The 16658-nt window shown below is 39.3% G+C and overlaps 7 protein-coding genes across 7 annotated transcripts; 4 read left to right on the plus strand and 3 right to left on the minus strand.

The window, feature by feature from the left end:
* Positions 1–105: 105 nt before the first annotated feature.
* On the minus strand, positions 106–7463 carry MONOS_10566 (putative RNA recognition motif-containing protein RRM; the record flags this gene model as incomplete). The annotated part of the gene is made up of 5 exons (XM_067863024.1): positions 106–6736; positions 6822–6921; positions 6981–7156; positions 7219–7253; positions 7314–7463. The coding sequence occupies 5 exons, from the start codon at positions 7461–7463 to the stop codon at positions 106–108; spliced, it is 7092 nt and encodes a 2363-aa protein (XP_067731873.1).
* A 300-nt stretch (positions 7464–7763) lies between these two features.
* Positions 7764–9698, plus strand: MONOS_10564 (ribose-phosphate diphosphokinase). Its single transcript, XM_067863023.1, has 3 exons — positions 7764–8628; positions 8756–9425; positions 9476–9698. Exons 1-2 carry the CDS (start codon positions 7774–7776, stop codon positions 9359–9361), a joined length of 1461 nt encoding a protein of 486 aa, XP_067731874.1. The 5' UTR covers positions 7764–7773; the 3' UTR covers positions 9362–9425; positions 9476–9698.
* Positions 9699–9824: 126 nt separating this feature from the next.
* MONOS_10563 (uncharacterized protein) lies at positions 9825–12804 on the minus strand. The gene is made up of 3 exons (XM_067863022.1): positions 12729–12804; positions 12566–12665; positions 9825–12493 (listed from the first exon to the last, which is right to left on the minus strand). Exons 1-3 carry the CDS (start codon positions 12780–12782, stop codon positions 10938–10940), a joined length of 1710 nt encoding a protein of 569 aa, XP_067731875.1. The 5' UTR covers positions 12783–12804; the 3' UTR covers positions 9825–10937.
* Positions 12805–12866: 62 nt separating this feature from the next.
* On the plus strand, positions 12867–13936 carry MONOS_10562 (uncharacterized protein; the record flags this gene model as incomplete). Its single annotated transcript, XM_067863021.1, has 4 exons — positions 12867–13011; positions 13063–13127; positions 13204–13574; positions 13633–13936. 4 exons carry the CDS (start codon positions 12867–12869, stop codon positions 13775–13777), a joined length of 726 nt encoding a protein of 241 aa, XP_067731876.1. The 3' UTR covers positions 13778–13936.
* A 106-nt stretch (positions 13937–14042) lies between these two features.
* MONOS_10561 (putative Glycogen recognition site of AMP-activated protein kinase) lies at positions 14043–14750 on the plus strand (the record flags this gene model as incomplete). Its single annotated transcript, XM_067863020.1, has 1 exon — positions 14043–14750. One exon carries the CDS (start codon positions 14043–14045, stop codon positions 14748–14750), a length of 708 nt encoding a protein of 235 aa, XP_067731877.1.
* Positions 14751–14852: 102 nt separating this feature from the next.
* MONOS_10560 (peptidyl-prolyl cis-trans isomerase E) lies at positions 14853–15521 on the minus strand. Its single transcript, XM_067863019.1, has 4 exons — positions 15423–15521; positions 15307–15360; positions 15067–15231; positions 14853–14990 (listed from the first exon to the last, which is right to left on the minus strand). Exons 1-4 carry the CDS (start codon positions 15487–15489, stop codon positions 14929–14931), a joined length of 348 nt encoding a protein of 115 aa, XP_067731878.1. The 5' UTR covers positions 15490–15521; the 3' UTR covers positions 14853–14928.
* Positions 15522–15612: 91 nt separating this feature from the next.
* MONOS_10559 (uncharacterized protein) lies at positions 15613–16651 on the plus strand. Its single transcript, XM_067863017.1, has one exon. The coding sequence runs from the start codon at positions 15763–15765 to the stop codon at positions 16462–16464; it is 702 nt and encodes a 233-aa protein (XP_067731879.1). The 5' UTR covers positions 15613–15762; the 3' UTR covers positions 16465–16651.
* Positions 16652–16658: the final 7 nt, after the last annotated feature.

The raw sequence follows: 16658 nt of genomic DNA on the forward strand, positions 1-16658 counted from the left end.
TCTCTTTGCAATCAGCAATAAAAAAAGAAAAACAAGCAAATATGAAATAGCAACTCAAACTAACAGTAAAGTCATTTCATGTCAATTTTTTGACATTAGCAGCATTTATTGCTTTGGAGAAAGAGAGCACGAAGAAGACGAATGGGAAGAGCGATCGAGGGAGCCAGAGGAGACAGAGCGGGTAAAGCGAAAGGAAGATGAAGAAGAAAATAAAGAAGAGGAAGAGGAGGAAGAAGAAGAAGAAGAAGAAGAAGAAGAAGAAGAAGAAGAAGAAGAAGAAAGAGGAATATTCGAATGAAATGGAGCAGTCTGTGGTTGGCTGTTGATTGTTGATCCGAAGGGGAATGTGGGAACTGATGTGGAGAGGAATGAAAGAGAGGCAGGAGAAGGAGAGAGAGGAGGAGGAGAGCGAGGGGGAAAGAGAGGGAAGGGGACTAAAGGAAAGAATGAGGGGTTGGCAGAATCATAAGGAGAATGCTCAGTGTGTGGGAGAGAGAAGTCTGAATGAGCACAATGTGAAGAAGATGAACGAGAGGAATCAACAGCTTGTTCAGATGGTATCATCTGCAGTGACTGTAATGCCTGAACTGATTGAATAGAATGAACAGAATGAACAGAATGAACAGATTGCATTGATTGTTGAGGAGATGAAGGCACAACAGGAGGGGAAGAAGGCAGATTGGAAGGAGAAGGAGAAGGTGGTGTGTCTGTTTCTGTGTCTGTGTCTGTGTCTGTGTCAGGAAGAGGCTGGTGACGAAGCTGAGGAATCATCGAAGAGGCAGAAGGAGAGTTGGAGAAGACAGTGGAGGCGATGTGATAGAGAGAAGAAGAGGTAGATAAGAGAGAAGGAGAGTTGTGGGGGGAGGAGGAGGAGAGGGAGGAAGAGGAGTCTGATGAAGAAGAAGATGTGGAAGAAGTGGAAGAAGAGGAGGAAGGAGAGGGAGAATAAGAAGAAGTCGATGATGATGAAGAAGTCGATGATGAAGAGGAAGAAGAAGAAGAAGAAGCATTTAATGACACAAAAGACGAAGACGACAGAGGATTCGGCGGAGGAGATGCGACAAACGAGCAGCGAGGCGAGAGGAGTTCAGCAGCAGCGGAAGTGGAAGAAGCATCGTGGTCAGCCAACGAATTGCTCTCCATTGCCAATTCAGCGTCTTCAAACAGATCAGATTCGTCTCCTGAGGAAGAAGAACCGAAGATGCTGTGGTTGGATGCGCGAGGCATAAGAGAAGGCATCGAAGAGAGCGAAGAGAAGGAGGCAGCAGCAAGGCAGGGTGGAGAATAACACTGGGAAGATGAGGAAGGGGAATAGGACGAGGATGATGTGGCAGAGGAAGACAAGGAAGACAAGAAAGAGGAGGAAGAGAAGGAAGAGGAAGACGAAGAAGAAGAAGAAGAAGAAGTGCTTGAAGGAGTATGAACAGATGTGTCAATTATAACAGAAGTAGAAGCAGAAGAATAGCCAGAATGATTCTGAGGCAGCAGATTCAGCTCAGAATTCGATGCCTCCTGAACATTCATCGACACCTCATTCTCTGTCTTGTGGTGCATATGGTGTGTTTCTGACAGTTCTGACAGGCTGTTCAATGGATGAAACAGATTGTTGTGGCGCTTTCGCGACAAGTGATTGAAGCTGTGGGCACTTGTGAATGGAAGTGTTGAGAAAGAGTTGAGAGAAAGAGGAGGAGGAGGAGGAGTGGAAGAATGGTCCATCTTGGCAGAATGGTTGAATGTGTTCATATGTGGCTGGTTGATCGCAGAACGAGAGTACGTTGATGATGGTGAAAGCGACAGAGAAGAAGAGAAAGACGATGTTATTGTCGATAATGTCATAGAATTCTGCTCTTTCTGTTCTCTTTGCTTTTTCAGCAGGTTCTTCTGCTGCTTTGTCAGCGCATTCGCCTCTGTCGTCGCCTCGTCTGTATTTCTCCGGTGCATGTGCGGAATTTCTCCGGTTTTTCCTGTCATTTCGTGGTCTGCCTTCAGCGATTCAAAGGCGAGTGAGTGTTCGATTGGCTTTCTGCCAAAATGAGAAGAGAAGGGAGAGTATGTTGGGGAAGGAGATGGAGGGGAGGGGGTGGGGGAAGGAGAGAAGGAAAGTGTTGGGTAGGAAGAAGAAAGACATGAGAATGACAGAGAAGATAAGCCATTGCCCAGATTTGCTGATGATGATGTTGATGAGCCTGCTCCTATTCCTGTTCCTGCTCCAACAACTGATGTTGATACACCACCACTTCCTCCTCCTCCTCCTCCTCCTCCACCAATAACAACAACAGAAACATCAGATGCTCCTTCATTCACCAACAAGTTCGCTTTCACCCTGTCATTTCTATCAACATCACCACCATCATTCATATCATCTCCTTCATTGCCATCATTACCATCTTCCTCACCTCCTTCTCTCAATTCCTGTGAAGAGCCCACCAGAAGTGGCAGGGCAGGCACTGTGTTGGAGACAGCCAGTGTTGAGTGGCGAGTGTGCTGCTGCTGCTTCTTCTTCGCATTTTTGTGCCTTTGCAGCTCAAACACATCATCGTCGGTGAAATGCCTGACAGAACTGTATTCAAACAATGCATTATTAGAAGCAACATTCTTGCTGGTTTTCATATTTTTGTTGGTTTTGTTGGTTTTGCTGCTACTTTCGGTGAAATTTGTGTTATTTTCGTGGAATTCGTTCTTTGTGTGAGTGAGTGGATGGAATGTTTGCGCTCTCTGGATGGCTTGTTGTGCAATGGCAACATGAGATTTTGGTGTGTTGTTGGCAGAAGAAGAATTTGAAGCAGAGGGAGAGAAAGAAAGGGAAGAGCGGATGGAAGAAGAGGAAGAGGAGAAAGGGACGCGGAGAGAGAGGAAAGGAGAGGAAGAGGAAGGGACGGAAGACGTGGAGGCAGCAGAAGATGTTGTTGTGGTGGTTGAATGAGTGGGCGAGTGTTCAGGAGAAGACAACATATTCATGTTCGACTTCAACGACTGCGAAAACAGGATTCTTTTGGACGTTTTTACTGAACTCCGTTTTCTCATGTTTTTGATTATGATGTTTCTTCCTTCTCTTCCTTCTTCCTCTTTCTCATCAACATTCATGATATCACCTTCTCCATCTCCATCACTCCCTTCTTCATAACCTCCGCCCCTCTCCTCTTCCTCATCCTTCTCCTCCTCTTCCCTCTTCCCTACTTCTTTCCCTCTCTCTTCCTCCCTTCTGCGCCTGTACCCTCCCTCGCTCTTCCTCCTCCCCCTCTCCCTCTGCCCCAGTGAAATCGATGACTTCGCCTTCCTCCCTCTGAACACAAACCCCGTCCCAATCTCCACCCCTTCGTTCCCTTCCTTCTCGCCACACTCGCTCCTCTCACACACTATATGCCTCTTCCTCCCAACCTCCGGCATCTTCCCTGTGGAGAACGACAAGCTGATCGGAGAGCCAACCACAACAGAAGGCTGTTGAAGCATCAGAGTTGAGTCAACACGGTCGAGCATGGGCACAAGTGATGACATCGACAGCATCTCATCCAAGTCATCGTCACTGAAGTTCTCATAATACAACATTCCTCCTCCTTCTCCTTCATCATCTTCATCATCATCTTCTTCTTCTTCTTCTGTGTCATCATCTGAATCATCGTCTATGTCACTGGAATCGTCATACTCATCGTCATATTCATCATCATCATCATCCACACCCAATGAGAAATCACTGCTATCTGAACTCTCTCTTCTCTTCTCCTTCTCCTTCATCCTCCTTCTCCTCATCCTCATCATCCTCATCTTTCTTCTTTTTCTCCTGCTCACAGTTGGTGGTTGTATAGGTATATCTCCTGGCTGAATAGCACCTGAAATGAATGAGAAGGAGACATCGATTGGCTCATAAGAAGAAGGGAATGAAGTGTAAGAGGGGAAAGAAGGCGAGTCTGGAGAAGAAATGACAGAAGAAGTGACAACAATTGGAGGAGCAGCAGCTGGAGAGACGGAAGGAGAGGGCATTGTTAGAGAGGCATTGGATGAAGAAGAGGAAGAAGAAGAGGAAGAAGATTGTGTTGTGTTGAGAGAGGAAGAGGAAGAAGAGGAGGAGGAAGAAGATGAAGATGACGTGGAAGAAGCAAGAGAAGAAGAAGAGGAAGCTGTTGGCATCAGCGACGAAGAGGAGAAAGAACCCAAATGAGACAGAGATTTGTTAGGAGAGGCATTCAAAGAGTGTATTTGAAGAGAATTTTCAGAAGAAACAGAAGAAATGGAAGAGGAGGATGAAGAGGAAGAGGTGGAAGAGGAAGAAATAGAAGAAGAAGAAGATGAGGAGGAGGAGGAAGATAAGGAGGAAGAGGAAGAGGAAGATGGTGAGGATGACAATGAAGATGAATTCAATACAGAAGCAGTAGAACAAGCAGGAGACGCTTCAGACAGAAGATTCTGTGATTGCTCAGCAGAATGAACACGATGAATGCTTTGAATGCTAATGTTTGCCATTGAAATATTGTTATTTTCATCATCATCTCCTTCTTCTCCTTCTTCCTTTTCTTCTTCTTCCTCCTCCTCCTCTTCCTCTTCTCTGTTTGGAGCAACTGATTGTGCCACGTCGAGAATCAATGGAGCACATCCAGACGGAATCTGATAGGCATTTTGAAGAGAAGAAGAAGAAGAAATAGGATTAGAACTAAAACGAGAACTTGAATAATCAGAAGAAGACGATAAAGAAGAAAACGATGATGATGAAGATGAAGAAGAAACTGAAGAAGAAGAAGATGATGATGATGATGAAGGCAATGAAGAAGACATCTTGTCAAAGAGAAAAGGAACAGAAGAAACCGTTCCAGTTGGCAGGCTGAGTGGGTCAGAAAGAAAAGAGGAAGAAGGCTGTGGCAGCTGAAAGGGAGACATTTGAGAAGAAGGAGAAGAAGCTGGGGGAAGAGAAGGAGCGTGGATGGAGATGGATGAAGTGGGGTGAAGTGGAGAGGAAGAGAAAGAGGAGGAAAAGGAAGAAGAAGAAGAAGAAGAAGAAGAAGAAGAAGAAGAAGAAGCTGGCGATGAAGATAAAGTTGATGAAGTTGGCAAAGCAATGTTTTCTGCCATTTGAGAAGAAGATGAAAGAGTGTGATTGTTGATGTTTGTGTTATTATTCTCAAAATTGTTAACATTTTCTGTTTTGTCTCCGCTCAAACAAACATCCGAAGAAGGTTGTTCAGAAGCATCGATGGAAGCAGGCTGTGCAGAGGAGGAAGAGGAGGATGAGGAGGAAGATATTGATGATGATGATGATGATGGGGATGAAGAAGAGGAAGAAGAGGAAGAAGAAGAAGATGAGGATGATGAGGATGATGATGAAACACTGTTTGAAAACTGAGTGGAAACAGAATTTGGAGATGTGGCTTGTGTTGGAGAAGGAAATGAGATAGAAGAAGAAGAAGTGGAAGAAGAAGAAGAAGAAGTTGGAGTTGATATGTTAAAGCTATTTTTTGTTTGTTCATCATTCATTTTTTGATTGAATGGAGATTGTGAGGATGGCATAGTCTTAAAAGAAGGAGGGGCAGAAGATGGAATGGAAGAAGAAGAAGAAGAAGAAGAATATGATGATGATGATGATATTGCTGGTCTGTGTGTTGGTGGAGGAGGAAGAGAAAAGGGAGGAGGAGGAAGAAGAGAAGAAGACGATGACAATGGCGAAGAAGAAGGTGGAATTTGTGATGGAAGAAGAGTAGGCAGAGGAGTTTGATAGGAAGATGGGAATTGAATGTGATGTGGGGGATATCCAAATGAAGGCATGGGCAATGAAGATGAAGATGAAGAAGAAAATGCTGTTGTTGATGAAGGTATTAGTGAATTTGTATTTCCCTGTTGCATATGATTCAATGGCATGTGAACATTATCTGCATTTGGAGGATATCCATTCTGTGCCATATGTTGAGGTAGATAAGATGTTGTATTGTTTGGCAGAGAAGCAGTTTCAGTAGACGCAACATTGAACTGAGGGGCAGATGGAAGCTGCCTCTTCGAATGAGCATAAAAAGAAGATAAATCAGAAGATGTTGTCTGGTGTGAAGGAGATGTGTGAATTTGTGTGATATTTGTCTGTTGTGTGGAAGGAGGAAGAGAAGAAGGAAGAGAAGAAGCAGCAGAAGGAGGAGGAGGATAACCTGGATGCATCTGCTGCTGCATGGGCAGAGGATAAGAGGAGTCTGGAAGAGGCAGAGGATAAGGCAAAGTGGTTGAATGTGCTGCTATTTCAGATGCAGCAGCAGCTGGACTTGGTTTTGCTCTCCCGGAGAAATACCCCATTTCGGGGAAAAGATAGCTGGGCACAAACTTGCTAGTGCTTCCGTCTTCAGGATAGGCTCCTCTTCTTCCTTCATTCGCTCCCAATTCAATTCCACCTAGTTCAGAAGTGACTGCACCAACACGACTTCTCATCTGTTCTGCCATCCCACGCACAGCCCTGGCATCCTCTGCTCCTCCAGCGCCTGCAAACGGCAGCTCCCACTCGCTGCCCACCCCCTCAAACTCTCTTCTCTCTACCACATCTTCAGCCGCTCCAACACCAAAGCCAGGCAGCATCCCACCAGAAGCGCTGTTCTTCCCGCTGTGGAAGCGCTCTCTCGCCCGCCGCTCCTTCTCCTCGTTCTCCAGCATCCGCCGCCGCTTCATCTCTTCTGTCTCTGCATAGCGGATAGTTAGTGGCTGGTCAGTGGGCGTGATGCGATGATCCTGAAGTGCAATAAGCGCGGCATCTGCAGATGATTGAAGAGAAAATCTGTTCATTGAAAAATAATATTTGACAAAAAAATTATTATTATTATTTACAAAATATATAGATATATTGCTCCAAAGAAACATGCCTTACAAATCCGATTTGTTTTGTTGAATTAGCTTGTCTGTCAATCATCACCTTTACACCTTCGATTGTTCCAAATGGAGCAAATAACTTTTGAAGGTCCACTATTCGCAAATTTAATGAAAATATGAAGTTTTAATTGACACTGGCAAATTTAGCAAACTTTCTGTGAAATATGACGGTAATGGCTTCACATATAGATTTGTATTTGCAACAACTTCAGCAGTCTGTTTTGGTGCATTTGATTGCTTGACCAGAAGTATTTTATTTCCCAATCTATAATTATTCATCTGCCTCATTGCTTCTATGGCGTCACTTTCGCGTGTATATTTGACAAAGCTGTGGCGTTTTTTAATAAAGAATTAATGAATGAATAAGAACAAGAATAATCCATTACAAACCCATATCCCAAACTTTCCCCTGTTTTGTTATCCAACTGATTTAAAAAAGAACATAATATAGCATTTTGGTGGGTATTAGAAATATAATAGCAAACCATGACTTTGCAAGAGACTATTTCTCCAAAAGGAGTAAACATCTGACGCAGTGAAGCGTCATCGACAAATGGAGGCAAATATTTCACAAAAAGATTTAAATGGTCAACGTCTTTTGTAGGATAAGGGTAATAATTTCGCTGATATGCCATGAAAACCTTTTTTATTGCTCCAAAAGCAATAAAAGCTTCTCACTTTTAAATAAATAATTACAGACAAACTAACTTCAAAAAGAAAATAAAAAAGAAAGCTGAGTCACACATGCGATACAAAAAAAATAAATTACTGTCCAGAGGACAATAAAATCAAACTCAATTCCTAAGAGAAAAAAAAGTTATTTCATTTACGATCGTTGATAAACATCGCAGACTTATCAACTGTACGTTTTTTTGATTGTATGTTGAGTTCATTGATTTTTCATTTCATTCAAAGAAGAAATGAGATTCTCCCTTAATTGACGAGATGACAGAGGAACAGATAGAAAACGACCAAATTCTTTTATGTTCAAATGTTCGCTCAAAAGCTTTCACTCAATCGCTTGAAGGAAAATTAAAGCAGGCATTTCCAGAAACAACTCAACTGAAAATATTGCGGAAAGAGTTTCCTGGCGGTGAAAGATATCTTCGCATCATGGTCAATGAACAAATTGCACTGTTCGGAAAAGATTGCATATTTGTTGCAACACTCATAACGGACGATGATTTTATGGAATTCTTTCGAATTGCTTACACTCTTGCAAGCCTTGGAAGTCGTTCAAGAATATTTATTATTCCATACATGAGCTACTCGGTTATGAATGAAAATTTAGCAGAGGGAGACGTCTCACACACAAAAGCAAACGCACAGTTATTTTCTGCATTGTCAACATATGGACTTGGGAATTCTTTCTTATTTTTGGATCTTCATTCTCAAGGTTTTCTTCATTATCTTGAAGGAAATTCTCTCCATGTGGAACTGCAGTCTTTTAACCTTCTAGCCGAAGGAATAAGACAAGCTGGATATATCCAGGATAAAGTCGTTTTTGCCTCAGCTGATCTGGGAAGACCAAAGATTATTGACAAATTTGCAAAAACATTTAAGGCATCAATTGCATTCGTAAGAAAAGCAGCCCATACAGGAAATGGAGAGCCAACGCCAATGGAAGTGATTGGAGATGTGAAAGGAATGAATGTTGTGATCTATGATGATATGATTCGTTCTGGAAAAACTATACTGAACGCAGCTGAACAACTGATAAAGGCTGGCGCCTTATCGGTTAAAGTTGTTGTTTCACATCTTTGCTCTCCTGATGACGTTCTGTTGAAAATAGTCCATTGCGTATGTCTTTTGTTATCCATTTTGAATTTTTTTTTTATTTTTGATTTCGAAAATATTCTTTTTTTTTTTATGTATTTTGAATGAATTGTAAATAATCAAACTTATTAAACAACAATTCTGTTTCCAGCCTTACATTTCTCATCTTGTGTGCACCAACAGCCATCCATCAACAAACTCTCCTGTCGTGCTGGAGAACAGTCCTTCATTCTTCACCATCGTCGATGTGAGCGATCTGTTTGTTGATGCCATCTATCGCATCTTCCGCCCCCAGTACATCCCCGCCCTCAGTCAGACACCTTCATTTTTCGCACAGCAGTTCCAGCCTTCCTCCCACCTATCATCACAGGGCCATTTCGTCGGCAGCTTCGGTCAGTTCGGCTCGACCAGCATGCCTCACATCCATTTTCCAGTCAGCGAGCACGCCACACTCCCACTCGAAGGCGGCATCGCTGCACCTGCACAGGCACAGGCACAGGCACAGGCACAGGCAAAGACGCAGGCAGCAAGCGGAGAAGGAGAGCAGGAGATGCCGTCGCCTGAGCCAGAAAAGATCCCTTCAACTTTTTCGTGGAGAGGCACACCGTCTCCGCTGGATGGCATGCCTTCTCAGAAAGATAACACTGTCAATGCATCACCTTCCACAGTAGCCACACAGCCACCTGTGTCGCAAGAAGCTGGCGCGCCTTCTTCTGTTCCGAGCATTCTGCATGTCACTTCTGGTTCTTCTCAATAGATGCTGCGCAAAGCGAGCGAACGAGCAAGGAGCGTATAAAGGTGAATGGAGAAAGCATGAGTAGGTATTCTGTTACTTGAATCTCTGCTTTGGAATATTTAAATATTTATTTAGGCGCAAACAATGAAATAAATCATAGAGCCATTTTATTACAACTCTCTTTCACTTCGTTTGAAAGCATTTATTTTTTATATTTTCTTTTTATTCTAGTTTTAATTTTCTCTTGTTTTTCTTTCCTTCTTTTTAATATTTTCGTCTATCTCATTTCTGCCCCTCTTCTTCTGTGGTAAATATCCACAATATGTGTGCTGCTTCTGCTCTCGTTGAGAGCTCATTCTCAATTTTGAGATTGTTTTTGAACTAATTTCAAAAAAATGAAATTAAAAAAAATGGAAGGAAGTATTCTGTATGTAATTCTGTTTTGGACATAGAAAATAGATAAATGCGATGTGAACGATCTGATTAAACCAACAGTAGAACAATCTGAATAAGGAATATGAAAAGGAAAATTACACATAATTCACAAATGAAATAAGTGTTTGTAAAAAAATCTTCAAAACAATTAGCAAAATGTTGGGTTTGAAGGTAGATGACGCAAAAAAAGAAAAGACAAAACACAATGAAGCAGCATCACAAAGTGCCAACTGGATCGTGCTGATCTCAGAAAGTGCTGAACCAAACAAAGATGAAACAAGAAACAAGAATCAAATCAGAATGATTGAAACAATCGAACTGTAACAATAAAAAAATTGAATAGAAAGAAACGAAAAGAAAAGGAAAAAAGAAAAAAAGAAATATGTTCAACAACAATTTGACACTTGTTGCTTCAAGCCAACTTCACCTCATAAATCACAAATGGAATGAATGAATGAATGAACTTATGAGTTATTCCTCCCTGTGGAACATGCCTTATTCCATCTTTCTCCTCCTTCCTTTTGAAATACTCTTTTTCCCTGTACAATTTTTCTGTGCATTTTTAACCGATTTCAACACATCACAAATGCACATACACTCCTGCTAATATGATTTCTCGCTTAGCAAAAGGAAATAAAATTAAAAAATTAACCAGAACCAAAAAAGAACAATCCAACAAATGCTTGTGCGGCTGCCATTAAACAGAAAGAACAGAGCAAGCGATAAAAGTTCTGAATAAGAAAAAGATAAAAACATACAACAACAAACATATATGAATAGCATATAGGAAGCAAAATTCAAAAAAAATAAAAAAATAAAAAATAAAAAATATAAAATAAGAGAGAGAGAGAGAGAAAGTTTAAAAAAATGAAGATAAAGTCCGATTTCTAGTCGTGTCCGTTGGTTTCATTCGGCAAAGTAGCGAAAGAGAAATTGGCTGCATACAATGCATGCATTTAACATAGTGTGATTGTTATATTATCCACCTCGTCTATTCCTTCGTAATGCTTCAAAAACTGATTCATCTATTTTCCTCTTCTTTCCTCTCTCTCTCTCTCTCTCTCTCTCTCCTTCCCTCCCTCTCTTCCACTCTTCCACTCCCATTCCCGCTCCCCTATCTCCTCTCACACCCAAACATCCTCTACACCCAGATCCCATCCTTCTAATTGATCTTCTTCAGCAGCTCCGCAATGGTGTTCCTCTGCTCCTCTGCCATCTTCTCGTGCTTCCTCAACTCTGTCAGTAGCTCGCTGTTCTGCTGGCACAGACGCGTGTTCAGCTCCACCAGCGCATCCATCTTCTGCAGCATCGCCGCTGCCTCTGCTGCCCCAAACGGAACTGAGCTGGCAGACAATGAAGAAAACGAAGACGATGAGGAGGAGGAGGAGGAGGCGCCGATGCGATCAACCACAATTTCACCTGGAAGCAGCTGGCTCCTCTTCTTCCTTACGAGCACGCCCCGCATCTCCTTCGGCAGCGCTTTTAAGAAATTGCTGGGGCACATCCCTTTCGCCCCCAGCGCGTTCTGGCACACCCACCAGTCGCCTTTCTCCTTCACCACACGCAGCTTCTCCTTCGCCTTCGCCGCCAGTAGCTTTTTGCTCCCCTCTGGCGGCACAAAGTCGTACAGCACGACGCAGTAGCTGTTTCTGTCTTCCTCCAGCACTTCCACAGTCACCTCGTCCTCTGCTCCTTTTGCTTCTTCTCTTTTTGCTTCTTCTCCTTTCACTTCGTCAGGTTTAGCTTGTTCTGCTTTTGCTGCTGCTCTAATCTCTGCCGTCTGCACTGCCTCCATTTGGATTTGCTTTGCTGTTTCTGCTTGTTTCTGCCTCTCTTCTTCTTTGCAGCGCTCTTCTTCGGCTTTTCTCTCCATTTCTTTCTTTGCTTTCTCTTCTTTCTCTTTCTCTTCTTTCTTTATTCTTTCTTTTTCCTCTTTCTCCTCTTTCTCTTTCTTTGCTTTCTCTTCTTTCTCTTTCTCTTCTTTCTTTATTCTTTCTTTTTCCTCTTTCTCCTCTTTCTCTTTCTTTGCTTTCTCTTCTTTCTCTTTCTCTTCTTTCTTTATTCTTTCTTTTTCCTCTTTCTCCTCTTTCTCTTTCTTTGCTTTCTCTTCTTTTTCTCTTTCTTCTCTTTCTCTTTCTTCTCTTTCTCTTTCTTCTCTTTCTCTTTCTTCTCTTTCTCTTTCTTCTCTTTCTTCTCTTTCTCTTTCCTCTTTTTCTTTTTCTTCTTTTTCTTCTTTTTCCTTTTGTTCTCTTTCTTTCTTTTCTCTTTCTTCTTTTTCTTCCTCTTCTTTCTTTCTCTTTTCTTCCTCCTCGTTATTCTGAAGTTCTTCATCTTCTTTGTCGCTTTTATCTTCTTCTTCTGATTCTGATTCTTTGTCTTTGTCTTTTTTCTCATTATCTTCTTCTTCCTCAGCTTTTGTGGCAGGTGATGGAGATGGCTGTGGTGCTGTTGAAGGACTTGATACTTGTGAAATGAATCCAGCTCCTCCTGGTGCTTTTCGAAGATATGATCCTGGGCAAAGACCTTTGCGACCGCTTTCATCTTCGCATGTCCACCATCCTCCTTGTTTCAAAATAACTTTCACTCGTTGTCCTTTTGTAAGAGGAAGAAATTTCTGATCGTTGCTTGGATTCTTATAACTCGCAACTGCATCACAAAATTCTGGTTCGCTTGTTCCTTGATTTGATATCGCCCTCAAATAAGATGTTGGAAGATATCCTTGAAAAAATAATATCATAAATCGATATAAATAAAATGAGAGTCGTTGTCAACTAACGTCCGATAATATACCTTGTTTTCCTTCTTTGTTTATGCAAACAGCCCAACCTTTTGTCTGTTCTTTCATAAATTTTACGCGATCTCCCTTTGTCGCAGATAAAAATTTTGTTGGCTGTAAAATATCATGTTTTTTAATTTATTCAAAAAAATAACAACTAGGAAAATGCATGCAAACATCTTTTGATGCATAGTTCGCAATAACTTCGTGCGTTGGCTGGATAGTTGTCATGAATCTTATCGTACTATGGTATAATTAATCAGTCCCGTTTTTAAATTCGTTTGTAATCAATTGAACAAAATTTTTAAACTGAACATGGGATTTCTAAGCATAACGTCATTTAATATTGATGCATCTACTGTATCGTTCAAGGATATTTTGAAAACGAATCATAAATTAACATTATGGAGAATTTTTATCATATTTTGGATGCTTTTTTTCTTAGTTACTTGTGGAATATGTTTGTGTATTTATGTTGTATCATAAAAAATAATGTAATGTCTATTATTAGGGCAAAATCTTGACATTAGATATCTTACAAAGCAGTCATATTTGATGACATTGTTGTATTTTATAGTGTGACGTTATTTTCTAATTTTTGAAGAAAATGTTTTTAACAATCCAAATTCTTTTATCGTTTATGGCTCAATAGCTCGTTATTCCATTGCGAATCGAAAAAAGGACCAAAACAAGCACAAATACAAAATCTTCAGAAAGTTCAAATTGTAATGATGTTCCATTTCGATCAAAACTTGCTTATATTTTCGCAATGATTGGAATGAATTCTGCTATAACTGCTACTTTTGTATATTGGATACTATTGAGGAAATCTTTACCTTATCTTCCGCCTCTTTATTATTGGTGGTTCGGAATCAATCCTCATGGATTGAGTTTTGTTCTAATATTTATTGATGTAGTGTATTTCACGAACATTACGTTTTCATATTCTCATTGCATATATGCAATTATCTACTATGTATTGTATACTTTGATGATGACATTCAACTTCTTTCTTACCAAAGAGTTTGTTTTGAAGTATTGTTTTTTTATATATAAATATAATTATTAATCCATTCTCCAGATGGTTGTATCCGGTTCTTGACATTTATTCAAAGACAGCCAAAATTATTTACCCATGCTTAGCAATCTCTGTAACTTTTATCCATTCATTACTTACCTTCTTTTGCAGGCTTAGAAGAAGGATTAATAAGTCCAAATCTGAATAATCTTTAAAACAACGTATGTATATTATGAAAGTATTTATTATAAGTTTTTTTAATAATCCTTCTTTGTTTAAACAAGTTCCATTTTATCTTTTATGTGAATTTTTCTTTCTCAACATAAAAGTTTATTGTATATTTAATGTTGGTTAATTTGATCTATGATTTTTTTTTATTTTAATTCATGCATCTGCAAGTAAAAATCCTGCATTTTTGCTCGGGAATAATTCAATAAGTCGTTTAAAAAATAATTTTCCTGAAAAGAATTGTGATGATTTCAGAGACGGATAGGCTTCATTTGGCGGAAGCAATTCCTTCTCCATGGCAAAATTCAATATTTCAGGTGAAAGAATCAACAAAACAATCGCAATCAATACCAACAGAAATAAAATTTCCAAATCCTCCTGGAACAACAAGCGTAGAAGTTTGTGGAAATTGGGACGAATGGAGAACAAGAACAATTCTTGAATTCTTTTCTTCAGAAAACATATGGCATTGCTTCATTTCTCTTCCTGTTGGAATATATCAATGTAAATTTTTAGTTAATGGAGTTTATTGGGTTGTGACAAATATGCTTCCAATGCTTACAGATGAAGGAGGCAACAATAACAATCAAATATTTGTTAAAGACATCAATGACAAAATCACTGAAATTGATGTAGCCGCAACGGGAATTGGAGATAAGCCGGAAACTGTATCTTCAGTCGAACCCCCTCCAATTTATAAAATGTACTTTAGTGAAGCCCACATGCGACATCGTGAGTTTACTCCTTCTCCATCTCCTGAACAATCATCAATGAATTTTGACCAATGCATAAGTGTCGATTCAAAAGAAATCCATTATGATCATTCCAGCGTTCCGATTGATGATCATGAAGGCGAGCAGATCCATTTGAACGAAATAACAGCGCAGCAAGCAAGAATCCAACAATCAACAAATAATAAGCAAGCTTGTACAGGAAAGTGCACTATCTTGTGAAGTGATTTTCGGTATCTCGATGGTATTTCATTTTTAATATATTTTTACAAACATAAGAATAACTCGAACTGGACTCTGATAAAATCGATCTCTTTTTACTCATTTGCATTCGCTTTCTTAGATTTTTTATTGTTGTTGAAATGTTAAAGGTGAAATGATTGAAATTTTTGTGGAATATTTAAATGTCAGTATCCTCTGAAGAAATAAGTTCAGGCTTAATATCATCAGTATCTTCGAAAGCTAAAAAGAATGGTATAACAATAACCATTGAAGAAAGAAATAATACTTATTAAATAAATTTTTGAAAAAATAATACTTGGTCTCATATAACTCATTGCAGGTGTGGATAATTCCCCAACTGGCCTTGAAATATTAACATGGATAACTTGCCCAAACAAAACACTTTCATTCATGTTAAAAATAGCTTCGGCTGCATCGTCAGCGCTTTCGAATTCCACAAAAGCATATCCTCTATGTTTTCCTATTTTAAAAATCAAAAATAAAATTAATGATAAATTTAATTTGTTTGAAAACGAGATTTTCAAGTATTTCAAGCCTGCGTCTTCATTTGGAAATGTTATATTTACCAATTCCCCAAAAGTCCCAAAAACTTAATCAAACAAATAATTTTTGTTCAATTAATGTTAAATTGAAAAGGCAATATTCAAAAACCATTATATAAAACAGATCTATCAACATTTTCATGTAATCCCCCAACGTAAAGGGTTCGTTTGTCCATAAATTTTTAATGAAAAATTTAATAAGAATGATATGGTTTTTGATCGAAAAGATGAATGCTTTTCTTTTTGGAATCGGTCTTATCATACAATTTAAAGTTACAGCAAGTGACTTAATACATTTAAATCAGAAATCTTTTCAAAGAGAAGTCCTTGAAAAAGAAAATACATTTTTTATAAGTTTGAGGAAAAAATGTTAATGTTAATGTTAATGATTTAAATTATTATCTTTTAAAGTATTTCACGGAATAAATTGTCCTGCATGTCATCAAGCAATGCCTGCAATGGAAAAGCTTGCAAGTAATATGCGAGATATCGGTATAAAAGTTGGAGCTGTTGATGTTGGAATTTGTCCTGCACTAGCAGCAACATATCAAACATATACAATACCTCAATTTATTCTTTTTCGTCCAAACAAAGATCCTTTGCTGTACACACGAGATCGTACAGCAAAGGCAATGGGAAAATATATTTTGAAGCATCAAGTTGGAAAAAAGCAAGTTGCACTTCTTGAAGACAATAAGTCGATTGATAAATTTTTCAATGTAACAAGCAAAATTCCAAGAATACTTCTTTTATCATCAAAGCCTACTGTTCCACCAATCTTTAAAGAGGCTTGCTTCAAGCAGCGAAAAGGACTTAAATGTGGTTTTGTGGGTAAAAACTTCAACTCATTGGAATCTGTATCTGAACGTTTGAACAAAATTGGGAATTTCAACCTTTCAGAAGTGAAGTATCCTTCTTTGTTAGCAATTTCTGAAGTGGAAAATAGCAATGAACATTTTCAGCATAGAATTGAGTCATTTAAAGGTGATATATCATTTGATGATGTTTTTAAATTTATGCAATCTCATTCAAATGAAATGCAATGGAAAATTGAAGAAGGAAATAAGGAAAAGGATGAAAAGAAATTGTTGACAAACGAACAAACAAACGCAACAACCGCGGGAATTGATGGAGTTAAAAATGATTTGTGATGCAAAAACATTTGCGTTTTTCTGGTATGTTTTAGTATTCATGGTGATTCATAACTTAATTTTGTTGATTTATATTTTTTTCGTGAATCATTTCATTTGTGGCGATCCTTTTTCAATCATTGTTTCTTTCTCCCTTATAAAATGATTTTGAGAAGGGCTGTTTAATAAAAGGTTAAAAATTTGAAAATGAGAAG

Source organism: Monocercomonoides exilis (assembly GCF_001643675.1).
Source record: "Monocercomonoides exilis strain PA203 chromosome Unknown scaffold10-1930038, whole genome shotgun sequence".
Classification (NCBI taxonomy): Eukaryota; Preaxostyla; order Oxymonadida; family Polymastigidae; genus Monocercomonoides; species Monocercomonoides exilis.